This window comes from Lepidothrix coronata, unplaced genomic scaffold (genome assembly GCF_001604755.1).
Source record: "Lepidothrix coronata isolate B3197 unplaced genomic scaffold, Lepidothrix_coronata-1.0 Scaffold0, whole genome shotgun sequence".
Lineage (NCBI taxonomy): Eukaryota > Metazoa > Chordata > Aves > Passeriformes > Pipridae > Lepidothrix > Lepidothrix coronata.
Window position 1 is genome coordinate 19,070,578 of NW_016690180.1, and position 17,697 is coordinate 19,088,274.

At 37.2% G+C, this 17,697-nt stretch overlaps 1 protein-coding gene across 5 annotated transcripts; it reads right to left on the minus strand.

Annotated features, from left to right (window-relative positions):
• Window positions 1-1,836: 1,836 nt before the first annotated feature.
• On the minus strand, window positions 1,837-16,012 carry LOC108493338 (ADP-ribosyl cyclase/cyclic ADP-ribose hydrolase 2-like). Of its 5 annotated transcripts, none has more exons than XR_001873481.1 (10): window positions 15,282-16,004; window positions 11,394-11,523; window positions 10,232-10,367; window positions 9,675-9,757; window positions 8,492-8,568; window positions 7,771-7,863; window positions 5,708-5,794; window positions 5,160-5,219; window positions 3,678-3,828; window positions 2,154-2,265 (listed from the first exon to the last, which is right to left on the minus strand). XR_001873481.1 is itself a non-coding variant. In XM_017806665.1 (9 exons), the coding sequence occupies exons 1-9, from the start codon at window positions 15,449-15,451 to the stop codon at window positions 2,151-2,153; spliced, it is 951 nt and encodes a 316-aa protein (XP_017662154.1). In that variant the 5' UTR covers window positions 15,452-16,012; the 3' UTR covers window positions 1,837-2,150. The 5 variants fall into 5 exon arrangements, 2 of the variants coding, with proteins under 2 accessions (XP_017662154.1, XP_017662244.1); XR_001873473.1 differs by having other exon boundaries at window positions 2,180-2,265; window positions 3,674-3,828; XR_001873471.1 differs by having other exon boundaries at window positions 2,229-2,265; window positions 3,640-3,828.
• Window positions 16,013-17,697: the final 1,685 nt, after the last annotated feature.

Genomic DNA, 17,697 nt, shown 5'->3' on the forward strand with positions numbered 1-17,697 from the left:
GATCTTCCCAATTTTTTCCTGCAACTTTGAGATGCGTTATTGAACAGGTATTGGAGAAAAAAAATGCTGTCTTTGCTACTGAGTCGAAGTAATAGGAAAAGAGGCAAGAACATTAGAAATGAGAAAACACTGCAAGAAGTACTGAGTGTGTTGTTCTTGATACAAGGTTATGCAGTAAATAACCTCAATTGTTTGAATTGTAGCTATCCTACTTTGTATTTTAATTTTTTTTTTTTTTCAAAACAGAATTACTTAGCACTTCCTACAGTGTATTTGGTATCATATGTAATGGCCAGAACTGACTGTGCTGCTGGATTGGATTGCAGTAGAGGTGAAAAGCTTTCATAAGCTGGAAAGCAAAAGCTGGCCAGCTGGGATGCTTGGCATATGGATGGAAGTTGCCTAAGAGGCACATGGCTTGTGCTTTAAGCTGTTCTCTGAATCTCCCACACACTGTCATGCCCAGCTCAATAGGTAGGCCGACACTAGTCCTGATGATGGCTTGGGACTCCTAACTGTGAGCCTCATATGCACTATCTCTACAGCCTGTGCCTCAAAATGTGTCATGATGTGACCTGCTGCAGGCAAATAGAAGATTGATCAAAATTGCTTGGGTTTAGTTATCTGAGATGTGATTGTGTTACAGACAGATACCTCTCTTATTATTCTGGCAGCTGCTGTTAAGGACAGCAACAAACAAGCAATAAAAGTGAGGAGGGCGTTGAAAGAACCAATCAAAAGACTAATGTTACAGCATAGATAGGGAACAATTCTGAGGCATACTGCAGCCCAGATTTTCAAAGGTCTGTAACTTCTGATTTCAGTACTTCTGCATTTTCAGTACTTTTTGGGTTTGAAACAGACACAAAAATCCTTCAAGCTGAGGACTTAACAGCTGTGACACAGGCAAACCCAACTATGTGTGTAATATAAAGAGATTTGCATTAAAACCAAATTAAGGATTATTACAGGAATGGAAGCAAGACAAATAAGCAACAACAACATATTTTAGATACAACATGATATAGTTGTATCAGGGAGGATAGGATGTAACAGGGAGTGAAAGGATGTAAATCTACTATGGAGCCCTAAATTGGATTCACTCAGACAACAGGAATATCCTATCCCAGTTTCCTGGCAACCAGCTAATATAAACACAAATAAATAATACAGAAGCTAGCACAGAATGTGCAACAAAATTCTACATAAAATTATTCTCTAGTAGAACGACTATTTTTTTTCTGAAGATTTATGTGGCATCTTGGTAGCTGGATGTTTAGCTGATGATTTAGAAGAGTATCTAGCTGGAACACTAAGATAATTCACAAAAGTAACTCAAGAAACCTTCAGAATGGCATCTGCTCTCTCCTCAGTATATTCTGAAGCATGCTGACTGAGTTCACTGCAAGTAGGCCAATGTCTGACTTGGCATGTTCTTGTCTGAATATGATATACCATAAATCACACCATAGTGGAAAAACTGTGGAACTTTCTAGACCTGGTATTTCTGACTATTTGCTACCCAGTGGCCAGGAACAGCTGTGTGGATGACAAAGCAATCAATATCATGTGGTAAAATACTGTATGCAAGTATGCAAGCCAGAATCTTGCTGTACAACAGTTTCAGGTAAGTTTGGCCCAAGTGCTCGACCACTTACGAAAATGAGTTTAATTTTCTGCTGTCTTACCTATTGTATCTTATATCAAGTGAGAAATCTAAAATCTCTCCTATCTGAATTCGTATTTCCCTTTCCCAAAACATGATAGTCAGCCACTTAAGTTCACAAGGCCAAATGCTAGGATGTTTTTATAAACAAGATATCTGTGCGGATGATGTACAACAGGCATACTTTAATTTTCCTTCTGAAATATGTGAACAGAACGTATTATTCTTGTTTTATTCTGGAGAACAAAGATAAGAGGAAATAGCAATGCATTTCTTCTAATCAAGAGAAGGAAATGAAGGGTGAGGCTTTCTAGCATCAGCAGGTTAATTTTTGATACTAAAAGAAGTTGGTATCTAGTATGCGAGGTTTTAATATGCAGGTTTGCCAGTCCCAGATGCAGGATGAAACTGCACTTAGAAATCAGCTGAAGGCAAATTTATAGCCAGCTAAGGCAAACAGAGGATATGGATTCATTTGATTAACTTAGTACACTAAAGCAAATCTGAACAAAAAGCCTACAAAAGAAACAAACATGAGCTTGTTCCAGCTGCCTCCTCTGTCTGAAGATATAGGTCCTCTTTGTCCTGCTGGTGCAGATCTGAAGAAGAGAAAACAAACAGGATGTTCACAGCACAGAGCTGAGTTAGGATTCTTTTAAATATCAGGGGTTTGTTGCCAAGGATGAAGTTCGTGGTCCAAGTGCTAAACTAGAAGTTTCTTCATACGAGCTAGCCAACAGATTCTCTCTGGCTGTGGTGATTTTATAAACTAAGTAGCTTTGGAATATCCTGGGAACGCTCCTTTCTACCTTTACACCTGAGCCTTCTTGCCTCTACCCCTTCATTTACTGTCTCTGGCCTTATGCTTGTGATTTTATAGAGCTCTTCTAGGCAGCAGTGGTCCTGTAGGACTGTATTTTCACAGCATTTGATAAAGCAGTATCCAGATCCATTTGTAAGTCTCTCTGACATTGCAACAATGCAAGTAATAAATACCACTACTAATAGGTTGCATCTGGCTTCCTTCCTGCTTATGTTTGTAAGCCACCTATGCCATCTAGTGGTTAGTTTTTACTTACAAGTTTTCTTCAAAAGTCAGGATCTCAACTAAACAAGCCAAAGTCCAAATTTGACTCAGCAAAAACATAATTCAAGCCTGGAGAGGAATTAAGGGGCACTACCAATACCCAAGAAGCCCAAAGTACATTAAAGCACGTTATAGGCCATCCCTCTGCTACCCTGACCCATCCCTCTCCTTTGCTATGCCAGTGTAACAGGAGCTGTGGTGACATAAAAAATGACTTGCCCGACTCTGGTAGTTTTGGGCTCGGGACACTATTCTCTGCAGGGTAAGAAGGCAGCTATCAGCCTTGTAACAGCAAATATGCCTCAGGAAAGGGGATGCAGCAGAGCCTGAGTACACTGAGTGTACACTGAGCGCACATACTCTGCAAAGGAAACCTTTTCCTAACAGATACATGCTCTTCCTAGTGATACCCCTACTGTCCAGACTGCTCCCATGTCAGTTAATGAGCCATCACATCCCTCCACAGAAAAAAAATACCTAAGAAGATAATCATCAAATAATTTGTATGCATTTGCTTAAGACTTTGTGAAAAGGCAGTTAATTTCAATGGAGATGTTATTTATTGCAGAGAAGTAAGTGATTTGGGGAACAGTGTTAAGTATTCATTGGCTTGAAGCACTTTAGTTACTTAAATTTCAGGGAGAGGCAATGACAGTTTAGCATTCTGATTGTGAAGCTCTGTCTTGATTTGGGATAGTGCAGATATGAAGTAAATCAAACCTATTACAGTGTCATGCATACAGGAGGGAATAGCATGCTCAGGAAGGAAACAAGCAAGGAAAGTTTTCCTAAGGAGGATGATCACATCTGAGTTGGTTAATAATTATCCCATGAGAGCATGAGACTGATGCTTAGAAAATGCCAGTTATTATGTTACTTTAAGTACCGGCACGGATGGAAGAGAAGGGGTGGCTGCTTACATACTGCAAGCACTATGTAGTAATACTGCAGAACTGGTATGCTCATCCCTTAGTTGAAAAGAAAAAGACATTAATGGTTTCCATAAGCCTTCTCATCCAGGTTTTCTCAGCTGAGGAACATACACCACAAAACTTTGAAGGAAATGGTTTAAAACCTGGGAGAGGAGAAAAATCTTCTGTTAAGAGGTCACAATATTATATTTTTTTTAAGTCCTGTAAAGTGCTTTTTCCTCCAGTTTGTTAATATTGTCACTACATTTACAGCTATGATTTTTCATGGGATAAATATACTTTCCTTTGACACGTTAACAAAAGCCCTACCATTCAGTGGCAGAACAGGGAAACCCTATTTTAATCCACCGTGCAAGTGGCATTTTGTAACAAACAAAAACCTTAACGGGACTGGAAGCCTATGATCTACTGCCTAGAAGGAGTCTGTTTTCATAATATTTATAAGTTGGTGATAGGATATAATTTGGATGTGAGAATAAACGTTGTTGCATAACAAGATGAGTAAAAGTTTACAGTGACCGGCAACAACAGAGTACTCACTTTCTCTGTAAGGATGCATTAAAAGCTGAACATATGTTACAGAGAATGATGTACACCTACTTTTCTGTACTGCATGAAGCACTACTGCCCCTCCCCAGAGGGAGGCAAGCAGGAGTTGCATCTCTCTGTTGCCATAACTGGGAACAGCAAGTAAGATCTTTCATAGCAGAAGTTCAAGTATCTTATGTGTACCTAAACATGCAACAGCATATAGATTAAGAAAACTAGTCACAATTGAAAACAGCAATCTTTACTGTAAATCACGGAAATACATAATAAATTATCTTAATTCTCTTTATATAGTAAATTAAAATAAGTATAAGATGGGAAAATATTAAAAGCTAGTTTTGGAATGATGATTGCTAATTAAAAAAGTTATGTCTTGGATGTAAACTGCACCTCTGCAGATACCCTACTAGGTAAGGCCCAAGGTAAATGCATTGTGCCCAAGCTAAATACACTGAAATACAGAAATTGAGTTTCATACAAAATGGAAGATGAAAAAGAAACTTCCTCAAAATTTAAACCTTTAGTTCCAGCAGCTGGAGAAATGTGCCATCATTTGACCTACAATTTCATTATTCAAGGAACAATATTAATAAAGCAATTTCAAATTTGTAGTAGATTTTGCACCAGAACAGTGATATGTACAAACTTCATTCATACCAAGAATCATATATAGTGTTACTGTGTGATTGATGAGAACTCATTAATCCCTAATTTTGAACAGCAGGTGCTCACAGACAATTGTGTACAATTTGCAAAGAGAGACAGCTTACTCAAGGCACAGTAAGTAATAAATTGAAGAATACTGTATATTTTATATGGATGATATATAATAGATGGTAGAGGTTGGATCTGTTGAACTGTTGACTTCTGCATTGTTTATTCGATTGTAAGGACACTGAGGATGGATTGAACTTCTTTTACTTACGATGGGACGGCACACTTAGAATTATCAGGATAATCCAAGCAGAGTAAGAACACTACAGACCTGTGAAGATATCAATTTATTTAGTATTTTTCAAGCAGAAAACTGAGGAAAACCAATGAAAAAATGAAACAAACTCACAGTATTGTCATGTCTAAAGATTCCCTTCAATTAAATTTTCTTAAAATCTACTGGGAATAACTTGAGCTGTGAATCCTACTATGAATATCTAATAATCCTGGAGACATGCAATAGTGGTTTTAACTGGTGCTTAGATTTTCAATCCAAATAAAGATTTTACAGTGAAGTGGAATATGAGGCCATATTCTGTGTCTGATATTGAGTACAATGTTTCATCTAATTATACAATACAATGTAGTGTTTTGCTCAATTCACAGGCAAAAAAATCTAAAAAATGTGACATCACCCCTCCAACATATCAGTCTCTCCTGAAGACACAACATTAATGGCATTAAAGTATCGAAAAGTAAGAATCAAATAGATAAGGTACTTCTGCAAATACACCATATTAATAAAGAATTTTCACTTACTTGTAATTGTCAATGCACGTGACATTATAACCAAGGGTTTTCAGCCTGGTTTCTAATATCTTTACACTGTGGATTCCACAGGAATCTCTGTGAGAGAGGATTTCAATATTATTGCAAGTCTTTTGTTATATAATTTCCTTTACAGAACTTGATGGAATTAGTAAAGTAAATCCCCATTACTTTGCCTCTTCTATATTCCATAGCACCTCCAGAATAATGTTGTACATTGCTAATTGTAATGTTTCATCTACTTACATTACAGTTGGCTCACATTTTATACTTAGTTTGCAGCCTACAAGTTTAGTTCCAGCCAGTGTAGCATTTTCAGATTCTATTAACCAATAATCCCACCTTTAACATTTGACTAGACAGAAAAAGAGCTAAATAACTTCGTAAAATATTAAATGTTTCATTTGCAATATTCTTTGGCAACTATTTAGGTAGTGCTAAATTTGATTCTACCTGTCTTTATAATTGGTTATAATAAAACAGAATTATAACCTGTTGGTTATAACAAAACAGAAATACTCTTTTTGTTAGAAGCTTGTTCTCTCTCTTGAATATTGAACAATAGAAAAGCACAGAGAATGAAAAAACCCAGAAATTATCCTAAATACAGCTTCTGTTTCTAGCACTGATTTTTTAATTTGTGGTCCAATCAGCATAAGAAAGTTTAGCATAGTACAGAACCTGCTGAGACCTCTAAATTTGCACCAACATAAAGTATTAAGGCCAGTGTTACTTATCTGCTGGTATGCAGACTGCAGAAAACATATGGGGACCAATAAAATAATTGTAGAAAGCAATTAATAAAAATCCACAAAATTCCATGCATCCATTAACTGAAAGATAAATTAATCTTCAGTGCTTGTCTTTACTTTTCTTTGTAGTCTGGGCAACTTTTGGAAAGATGAGCTGTATGATTTTTTTCCTCCCAAAGGGTTTCATTCTTTGATTTCGAGAGGAAGGCTGAACTGTGCTTTGTAGACTCCACAGCACTGTGGTAAAATACGTTGTCTGGGTTGGCCATGCCAAAATTGAATGAAAAAGAAGCAAAAGGAGATAGCAAAGAGCAGAGATGAGATGTGAAAGGGAAATGACACAAAATGAATGGATGCAACCAAAAACCATTGAATAGCAAGAACAGAAGCCTCATGCTCCCTAGAATGCAGAGGACACCTGGGATTCAGACACATGTGGTGGAATGGTGACATCTGAGTCCATTTCTCTGGCCCTCTTCAGCCAGGGCAGTTTTAAGACCAATGAAGTGTCCCCATGTTAAATTGCAGGGACCCTGCAAAACTGACTTCCTCTGTTCTGTACCCCTAATTCATCTATGTGTATTTGCAGTGACTCCCACAAAAGCTATAATGAATAGACTATTTAATTCTTCCTTTAATCAGTGCCAAACAAGGCCTAATTTCCAGCCTAATGATTTAATTTTTTTAACTTCAGAATCTATTTTCCATTAGGTTTCAATTGAAAATTGTCACTTGGTCTTTGGCTATTTACCAACAGACAATTCTGTTCTGACTGATCTATTTGTTTATTATTTATTCATTTGTTTTAATTAAATTACCAGCAAAATTATACATTTTTAAAGTCTACATTTTATTACTGGATTAATTATTGAGAGAAAAAGAGCCCCCTGTTGGCATTTATCTGCTTCTACAAATTTTTCAAATACTTAAGAATGAAAAGAATGCATATGGCAAGGTGAAAGAAATATCTCTTGTCAGCACTTAATCTGAAATTCAGATTGACTCTTAGTAAAACTGTACAAGTTATGTCTTCACTGAAGGTCTGAGATCCAGAGATCCACACATACAGATCTAACCAAGAGTTGACTACAGATCTAATATTAGAACTTATTTATATTTTGTCTAATTCTGGTATTTTTGTACTCTTTAGGAATGGCAGCCTGTGCCTTTTGTGTTCATGAAAGAATCTAAAATACTTTAGTCTAAGTGCCACACAAATATAATCAAACAGAAAGATAAGGTGAAATTTTAAAGACAGGTCCAAAAGGGAGAAATTAAATTTTTTTTGAAAATGTAACTTACAGATCTGGTCCTTCAATATCATCCACAACCCAAATAACAATTTGTGAGATTTTGTCTTTCTGGAGATTAGGTATTTCATAATCTGCAAAAAAACTGATTCAAGAAAAAAAAATTTAGAACCATGAAAGAACATGAAAATTAATTAGTCTTTTGTACTTTACACTAATGAAGGCTCTGATCCTGCTGTAGCATATGGGCTTGCTTGACTTTATATCTTCTAATTACAATCAGGCTCAACACAGATTAGAAAAATACGATTCATATTCTGAATGTCCTCAAAGGTCAAGAAATACCAGGACAAAAAACTTTCCCTACAGAATTTACCAAGTTTGCTCTAAGCCTGACAGAAATTACAGTCCTTGTAACAATACCCTCTCCTTGGATATGTTGCTGAAAAGAAATTTTGTAATGCTCACCTTTTGGAAGACATAAACATTTTGCCACAGTATGTTGACTGACTTAAAGGCAGCTTTCAAAGAGCATTCATCCTGCTTGCCACAGCAGTTTGTAAAATGCAGGAGTCAAAAGCATTATTTCCATCAATTTCATATTAATTCCTTCAATTAGGGACAATTAAGAGTTGTCCTCACAACTGAGCAGACTTTGATGCATGAGGGTCTTTCAGCTACATTTCCCATGCTTTTTGTAGCAGAAGACCCAAACAACTGGCTGACCTTTTTTGCAGTTATTAGACTTTCTACACATAAATCAGTTTTCTTACCTTGGCTGTGGATAAGCTCCTCCGACTGCAGAACCATTCAACAAGACATGTATCTCCCCTGAACTGTGCTTCGCATACTGCAATACATAACAATGTTTTCCAGAACTCATCTTACAGATTTTTTACAGAATCACAGAATCACAGAACATGCTGAGTTGGAAGGGACCCATAAAGATCATTGAGTCCAACTCTTGGCCCTGCACAGGACCATCCCCAAGAGTCACACCATGTGCCTGAGAGTATCATCCAAATGCTTCTTGAACTCTGTCAGGCTTGGTGCTGTGACCACCTCCCTGGGGAGCCTGTTCCAGTGCCCAACCACCCTCTGGGTGAAGAACCTTATTCTAATATCCAGCCTAAACCTGCCCTGACACAACTTCAGGCCATTCCCTTGGGTCCTGTCACTGGTCACCACAGAGATCAGTGCCTGCCCCTCTTCTCCTCACAAGGAAGTTGTAACTGCAGTGAAGTCTCTCCTCAGTCTCCTCTTCTCCAGGCTGAACAGACCAAGTGACCTCAGCTGCTCCTCATATGGCTTTCTCTGTAGGCTTTTCACCATATTTGTTGCCCTCCTTTGGACTCTCTCTGATAGCTTAATATCTTTCCTATATTGGGGTGACCAAAACTGCACACAAAACTATTTTATTGCAAGCAACAATGACTAAAGAAATAATTTTACCAAGAAGAATATCAGAACTGCAAAAATACTACTACACTAGCACCCTAGCAGGTCATTTCAGGAGAAAGGACAGGAACTAAACAGCCAGTGGATTAATTCAATGAATTAAGCTATTTTCTCACACCTATAAATAGTTTCTTCAGCACAGGAAGAAAGCATTTTAGCAATCTGTGTTGGGTTTGATCTGTGAATAAAGTGTTTCCAGCAAAGCTGTCAAATATCACTTTGAACCTGCAATTAGTAGACAGCTATTGTGCTTATTGTGCTTAGTATATGATTTATATTAACAATGCTAACACAGAATTTTAACACATTATCTAGCTAAGGTGAAAATTAGGTTCCTCTTGCTAAAACACTGTATTGAGTCTAAAACAGTGTATTTGTATCAGAAGAAATAATCTAGCAGAGTTACAGGTTTAAAGCTGTTTTGAGCTGGCAGTGTTTTCCTGAACCACCCAGGACACGTTGGCTAATGCATGAAGTCAGCACTAATGCACTATTTACAGTGATTGAGGCCATCCTCCAGAAAGAATCCACTGCATTGGTTTCACATTCCATCGTAGTAGGGCAGGATTCATAGTCCAGTCCTGTAGGAAGGCATGTGATTTGTGCTATTAGAGAGATGATAATGACTGTAAAAAGGGAGTTTAGAAAGGAAGTAAATTTATGTGCTCATTACTCACTGAACATACAACATAGTTTGACATGACACTGGAAGCTTACTGTTGTATTTTTTCAATAATTTTCCATCCTTTGCAGTTTACACAAATAGTGACATTCTGTGGATTCAGTAATTTGTTTGAAATGGATCTAACTCTATTCCTGTGATGCAGAGAGCTCCAGCTTCAGAGAATTGAGAAGGAGGTTTACCTCCACTGAAGCACAGTTTAGATTTCACTGTGAGCTCCTTAACTGCAATGTTAAATATTCAAATGATACCAGAGTGAAGCTATCCCTAATTTTTCACCAGATAAGAGCAAAATTAGCTTTTCCAGAACACAGCACTCAGTTTCCATTGTGGTTTTACAGACAAATGTTTAATATAGCACTCGTTATCTTACCAGAGCTGTTTGCCTGCCCACACCAGTTTAGGAAATCTCCAAAGAAGCCAAACAGGGTATCACCCACAGACATGTAGCGACGTCCTCTGTCAGCAAAGCTATTGACTAGTAGCTGATTATTTTCCCAGAAGAGAGACTATATAAAAATAGGGAAAATAAAAAAGAAGATATGTACTGACACTTGGGCGAGTACACAATGAGATTATTGGGTGTCAAAAACAGTTTAAAACATGTTTTGGTGTTTCTTTCAAAATCAACTAATAACCAGAAATGTTAGCTTGTCTTTAGAGGAACAAAGTTTTTATTTTATAGAGGTGTAAATTCCGATCTCTGGAGACTTGAGGGACACTCATACCTTAATGGGAAGGGACATAGACCTATTTTGAATGTAGTTAGGCCTAGCTTTGCCTGCTTCAGCGGGCAGGTTTAGGAAAAGGAGGAATAAGGGAAGACAGATATTTATAAGCCAGATATATGTTGCCAGAATTCTCTCACATTGCTATGTTGGCTTATGGTGTGAAAAAATAATACAGCTTGCTGTTATTTCTGTGTTTGCAAAACTCTTCAAGCATTAAGCTATGTTGACAGGAGTATTTGTTGGTTTAACTCATAACATTTAGAGATGAGGAATAATTGTGCTGAGGAAAAACTGCTTTAAAGTACAACCTGTCTCTTGCACAATCACAGTTCTCTGCAATTGCCAGCACATCAAACTCTTACTGTTTTCTGGCATATAACAACATCTTATCTCATTTCTGTTTATGTTTCTTTAGTGTGTCAATGTTTAACATGTCATTGCCACCAGATTTGGCTGTGAGGAGTAGAAGCAAAAGATGACAGCAGGCACACCCTTTGCAGGCAGAGCACCTAACTTGAGGAAAAGTAGAAGTTCAGGGACTATGTCAGGGCTCCCAGCACAGCAGGAAAAATGGAGGATCTTTGTAGTATAAAAAGAGAGAGGTTGCTGAGAAGCTACTGCATATAAAATAAATGGAGCCAAACACATTGAAAAATGCTATGAGGTCTGAGACTAGTTTTTAAACTACAGACAGGCCAGAAAGAATGACTCACAAGTCAGCCAGATAATGACTTTGTCAATTTTCAACTGTGTCATAGAAAATCTGTTGGATATCTAAGGACAGTTAACATAAATAATCATTACCTTGTTAGCTGGAATTGTGTGCAATGACAGGTTGATAAATAATTCATAGTCCTCAGGTAGAATGCTGCAAGGATCCTTGTTAATAAATGCACTTTTAAATGCTTCCCATATCTCTGAACAATTCTTCTCACTGTAATCATTGAAACAAACAAACAGCAGAATTGTTTTTTCAAAGCGGAGCAAGAAAGTAGTTTGTTCCCAACTTCTTCAAATTCCCACATTATAATATCCGTAAGGTTAAGGAAAAAAACTGAAGTCAGGGTGGTAAAAAAATTGTAGGTCAGGAAGAGCGTATAGATCTTGTCTTTTTCTGATTCATAACTGCAGCAGATTAGGAGGAAGTAGCAAGGAAAATATTATCATTTACAGTGTGGAATTAGAAACACATTGTAATTCAACAAAAATCTTCATAGGTAGAGTATATACAGCAAGCTTGCTATCCAGCACTGTAGAAATAGTAAAGAAAACAGCTTTCTTTGAAATTTTTCAGATATAAAAAGCCATTCCAACTAAACCACAGCTAAATATGTAAAACTACTGGAATGCCCTATTACTCTCAAAATGTCAGATTCAAGTGCAGGAGGAGTTACTGAAAGTTTCAGTGGCAGAATAATGGTTTTGACAAAGAGATGCCTTGTGTGCCCTAGGACTATGCAGCTTTACCTAGCTGGAATGAGTACAGTGACCAGCGTGGAACTGCGTGGAACACACTGTCACTATGCAGTAGCTACAAGAATATTGTTAGCATTCAGCATTTAAAGTGCTTGTGAAAGGAGGCCTGAAATAAACTGCTGCACACTCCAGCAGTTCCCTTCTGCCAGCTCTGCCTTGGGGACAACAACCTCCCATGGAAGAACAGGACAGACTATCTAGGGATGAAAGTGTCCTATCTCTCTGGATTTTCAGGATCTCATCTGTCACAGATCTGAACCTGCCTGTAGTAATTAAAAAGGGAATTCCTGCTCTCACCACTTTTCCACAGTACCTTTCCCATGTACCACTGTAACAAGGTTTATGCCAGGAACTCGCCGCACAACAGAATAATTATTTTAAATGCATACAGCACTCCTAACATGAACAGCTGTAATTGCAAAGCTCTAGCTTAAACAACAGTAGTCCAGACAAGTAAATCAAACTTTGCCATTAGAGAGTTTTGCTCATTTAATGTCATCCATAGACAGCAGGGTTTTGGCTGGCACAGATTCCTTAAGGAGACACTTTAAAGGACCCCTTGTGATGAGCTATGCAGCTCCCATGAAGGAAACGTACCACAGATTCTCTTACAGTAATCTCTGGACATGCTTCCAATAACTATATAATAATTCCCTATATATCATAAGGAGATATGGATTTTGATCCAAAAATATTCAGTGATGCAATATGATCCTTGATCAGTAGTTTCAAGGTTTAAATAGATTTATTTGATAAAAGGATTTGTGCCCTATTTCTGATTTCAAGCTGTTATACTTCAGCTTCTGACAATTGTGTATATTTCTGCCTTATTTTGCTAAAGAGCTTTCTGCTGTAAGTACTCACTTACTCATGCCAGTACTTGTAAGTTATGATCAATGGAACTTTTAATATCTTTCTTGACAGTTGAATCTTGCAGTAAATTCCTGGTTAATTCGCATACTGCATTTTTTTTCTTCATGACTTCTCATCCGGGTTTGAACAGCTTGTAAATCAAAAGGATTATTCTGCTCTGATATTCAAAATTTCTTAGCTGGCAAAAAAACTTTTTGAAACTATAGGGTTGGGAAGGAATACAGTTCAGAACAATTCCTTCTAATCTCAATAGACATTAATGAGTCCTATTAGACTTATTTCATACTAGTCAGTTAAAGAACTTGTTTTCAAAACTTCCACAATATATTACAAATAAACAAGTATGGAGAAAAAGCACTACAGGAACATTTGTGTTATACAGCATGCTCCTGTTAGAAAATTTGAAACATGATCTTTGTTCAAATTCCTCACTGCTACATGACCACAGCATTTTGTAAAATGCATCCTTTACCTGCCATTTTGCATGTTATAACATAAGAGGAAGTTTTTCTTATGTTTTTATAAACATCTTTACATTTTAACTCATGGCTAGGCTTCACTAACGAAGATTTTAACTATGTTGCCGTGTAAAGACATGCCTTGCTAGCTTCTTTTATCTTAGCAAAGTATTTTTAGAGAATTATTGTATTTGCACATAAATTCAGAAGCAAAACATATCCAGGTGGTCATGCCTCTGTAAAAGCCAGCCTGGGGGCAACTAAGAAACAGACAATGAACAGAAAGGGCTATAAATAATTAGAATATCTGCTTTGCACCTGTTCAATACGAAATTTTCATTTTGTTTGGATTACATTATATGCTTATAGACCTCACGGAAAGAGACCCACCCCACCCCCCATTATATGAAATTAATTGTGTAGCTCTTCTTTTTATAATGTCATTTTTGGTCTTAATTCAGGAAAGTGGTCCCAATGGCCTGCCTGGCTTCATGCTATCCTGAACAAAAAGACTTTGATGAATGTGTTCAGACTGCTCAATTTTAAAATTATATTCTGAAAATATCACAGGAATTAATTAGATCACAATACTATCATAAACATGAGACATATAGAAATACTTTCAAGAATATTGTATTCAAAAGTCCAAATCAGTTAACGATAAAGTTAATACTTCTATCCTTTATGTTGTTCATTTTAGCATATTTTATATTATTAGTCATGTTCTGTTTCAGATATAAATGAAGTGACATCTGTTAAGTCCAATAGAAATTCTACCTATGTAGAGCCTACTGCAAGATCAGACTGCCTACATAACTGTTAACTAAATTTACATATTTTATATAATATATATTATATATATATTATATTGTAGATATGTAGAAATCTATAGTTAAAGTTTATTTGTACCTTCCACTGTGACATGTTTATAAATTTGCCGAGCTTGAACTGTTCTGCTGAAATTCTAGTACTATGTTATTTACACTAAGGTGATTTCTTCTTTCATGAGGAACTTAAAAAAAATTGCTTCTGATAAGCTAATGTTATTGGGCAGAAACGTGTAGTTTTGCCTTTGTTAAAAGCCACCAACCTGTTTTCAGTCCTGTATCTTCCTCTTTTGCAACAGAAACTGAAAAAGGGATGTTGGGGGAAGGAGGTGATATTTGCAATATAATCTAGCCCTGTTGCAGACAGCAGCAATTCAATGTGTAACCCAGCCAGGACCCCTCTGCAAATACCTCTTCAAACTATTAGGACAAAATTTTCGTGGCAGAATAAAGGGCTGAACTCCAGGAGACCATCCTTCCTAATTTTTTTTCCTTTTTATGGAAGTCCTTACAAGGGAAGGAAGACAGAAAAAGTGCTCAAAGTGTTTGATTTACCTCCAGTTCTGTATAATTGACACAGCTATTGAAATCTCATGGATAATCCTACTTGAGCAGTTGATTACTACTTAATTTTTCAGGTGGATGAGCTAAACAGTTTCCTTCAGTACCACAGATAGCTGTAAAGTGAGGTGTTTCCCTTCTTACATGACCTGACACACAAGGCATGCAAGGTAAAGCTGATCTTCCCAGGAGCACTGTCAGATTTGATACTTCAGACACATTATCTCTGCCATCTCTGTGTGGTGTTCTCCTTACAGAACAGTAAGAGGAGGAGAAATGTAAAATAAAAAATTGCAGGATTAAAAATCTTGCCTTAATTACACTACTTTACTTAAAATATAACATCTGTAAAAATTCATTTTTTGTTTCCAGACAGCTAGAAGCATGTTGGCTGCAATAGGATCACTTTCATGGCTAGAAGCATAACATCAGGCTTCTGATTAATAACTATTTTGTACAGAACATAAAAAACTAATCCAGAAACAATCAAAACTTACCCAACAGCAGGATTCACAATTCTAATATAATCATAGCATCTTCCAATGGCAATACTTTCCAGGTTTTGAGTTGTACCTTCACCTTTCCATTTCCTTCCCTGCACTTCTGAGAAGCTGCTCATAAACAGAACAGACACAAGTAAAAGAGGCAAAAAAAGGCTCATCATCATGATTCTTGGCAATCCAAGTTCTTAAAAAAAAAGGGGAAATAAAAAAAAGAGGAGAGTTAAATGATGCAATCTAAAAGGAAACCGGCAGGCTTAACATTTAAGATTGTCAATACTAGCTCCAGCTCTAGCTCTGTACACAAAAGTTTGGAGGAAAACAAAACCTTGCTGGGAACTGTAACTCAACTGTTTCCTGGAACGATTGCAGCACAGGGATACATCACTTCCTCGTGTCTACACTGCTCCCTACTTTAGAAAAAAAGAGACTTTCAAGGCCATCTGGTGATAACTAAGGAGAATTGCAATATATTTCAGTAAAGTGAGGAAAAAAACCCTTACCACTTCAGTACTTAGGATGCCTTTGGTTCACTTAATAGTCATTGCTGCGCTACACCTCCCTAAACCATCACAAGTGCTTGCAAGCAACATGTTTTAAACAGTTTCTTTTAATTTTAAAAGGACTATACTTTTTGCACATATTTCTCTAATGGTTGAAAAAAAAGCTGAAATACATATCAAGAACAAAAAAAAAATAAATATCTAAAATATGCCAGTATAGCAATGACAGCATAAATACCCAAGTCCTTGTGATCTTGTATCACACATAAGGGTAAGATTAGTCAGCTTTTTTTTCCATCTCTCCCCTGGATACTGACAGCAACACTTTGGTGTGATGATACTTGTATCATGTCCTCATGAACAAAACCACCTTGCAGTCATGAATCAATCAGAACAAGAAGCAAAAGGGTTAAGACACATATCCTGTGCACTAAACAGACCTCTTCAACTTCTGCTTACTGTTATTCTCCTCCAGGTTCTTTTCCCTAAGTACTTCATTAGATCAAGAAATGACATTAAGTAATCTAATCTTCAGGGTAAATATTCTGTGGTATGCAAATACAACCACACTATTTTTTTTCCTTAAAAAAATAAAAAAAATTCAACCTTCGAGTAATTTGCCTATGGACTCAGACTTCTAAGGCAGGTCTGGCAATTCATGCTTTGTATGCAGATCACTGTCCCTTGCTCTCTGCCCCTCTCTCGTAGAAGAAGTTATTGCCAATGAATCAGTCAGCCAAATTTGCAGCATATCTGCTCTGGAGATAGTCGAGTTCACAATCTGAATATTAACCCAAACAACCATGAAATTCAGCATATGTTTATATTCTGAAGCCTGGGAAGATGAGGAACCTACATATTCTCATTCTTTCTATTAGATAGGAGTGGTAACTTCCAGCAGAAAGAAAGGTGTAACAGGTGGGAACGTTAATCCTCTATTACAACTCAGGCATGAATTGATGACAGAATAACCTCAACTGTGTATTACTACATGCTTTAGGCCTGGAAACATGACGTTGAAACTGCTCATATTCCCAAGCTCCTCTGTAAGCGTTGAACTTCAAACATTGTTTCTTAAGGGTTCATGTCTTCAGTGCATGATTCTACCTCCAGCAGTAACACCAGTCTCACTTGCTCCCTTATGTGCTGTGACACACTCTCTGTGAAAGACATGCTTAAGCCCAAACCCAGAGGTGTGCTTACTAACCAAGCAGTAAACACCACAATGCACTGGCTAGCCAGCTGCATAACACCTGTGCTTTGCCTTCCTTTTCTTGTGCAACTGCTGACATGTGTAACTGCTTTCCCCCCCCACCAAGGCTGTATGAATTCAACCTTCCAAGGTTTGTACACGTTTGCAGACATGATTAAGTAGGCCAGCATGTTCAAAAGTCCATCGAGGTGGAAAGCAAGTATGGAAAAGGAAACACCCGAGACTGCAATTGCTTAAGCCTCATTTCCTTAGATAAAGAGATAAAAAGATTATGGTGCACATGTAAGCGAGATAACCCTCATAACATGATCTCTCCTTCTCCGATCACTATTTACTACTTTTAACAGCATTTTATTCTCAAGCACTAGTACGTTGAGCAATACTAGACTAAAAACTCATGTGCCTTTCCTCAGAATATTTCAATGTGTTTACAATTAACTGCTTACATCTATAAAGTAGCTAGCTCTAACACATTTAATATCTGCAACATAGATATTTTATAGTAATAGTTTTTAGTCAGAAAGGCCTGCTCCATCTATTTTACGTTTGACAATGTACTTTTGGGACATTTACTACACATTGCAACACTGGTGGACAATTTTAGTACATGTTGGCTGACAGTTCCACCTTTTGTCAAATCCATGTGTGATCTCAATTCTGCCAAGTGTTCCTGCTTATTTCGAAATGTTGCATGGGC

Bases quoted from the DNA above. Each gene is read 5' to 3' on its own strand.
- LOC108493338 (XM_017806665.1), bottom strand. From the start codon at position 15,451: ATGATGATGAGCCTTTTTTTGCCTCTTTTACTTGTGTCTGTTCTGTTT. The intron at 10,368-11,393 runs GTAATGATTATT...ATTTTTATATAG, and splicing joins ACACAATTCCAGCTAACAAG to TCTCTCTTCTGGGAAAATAA. The intron at 2,266-5,159 runs GTAAGTAAAAGA...TCTCTTCTTCAG, and splicing joins TCTAAGTGTGCCGTCCCATC to ATCTGCACCAGCAGGACAAA.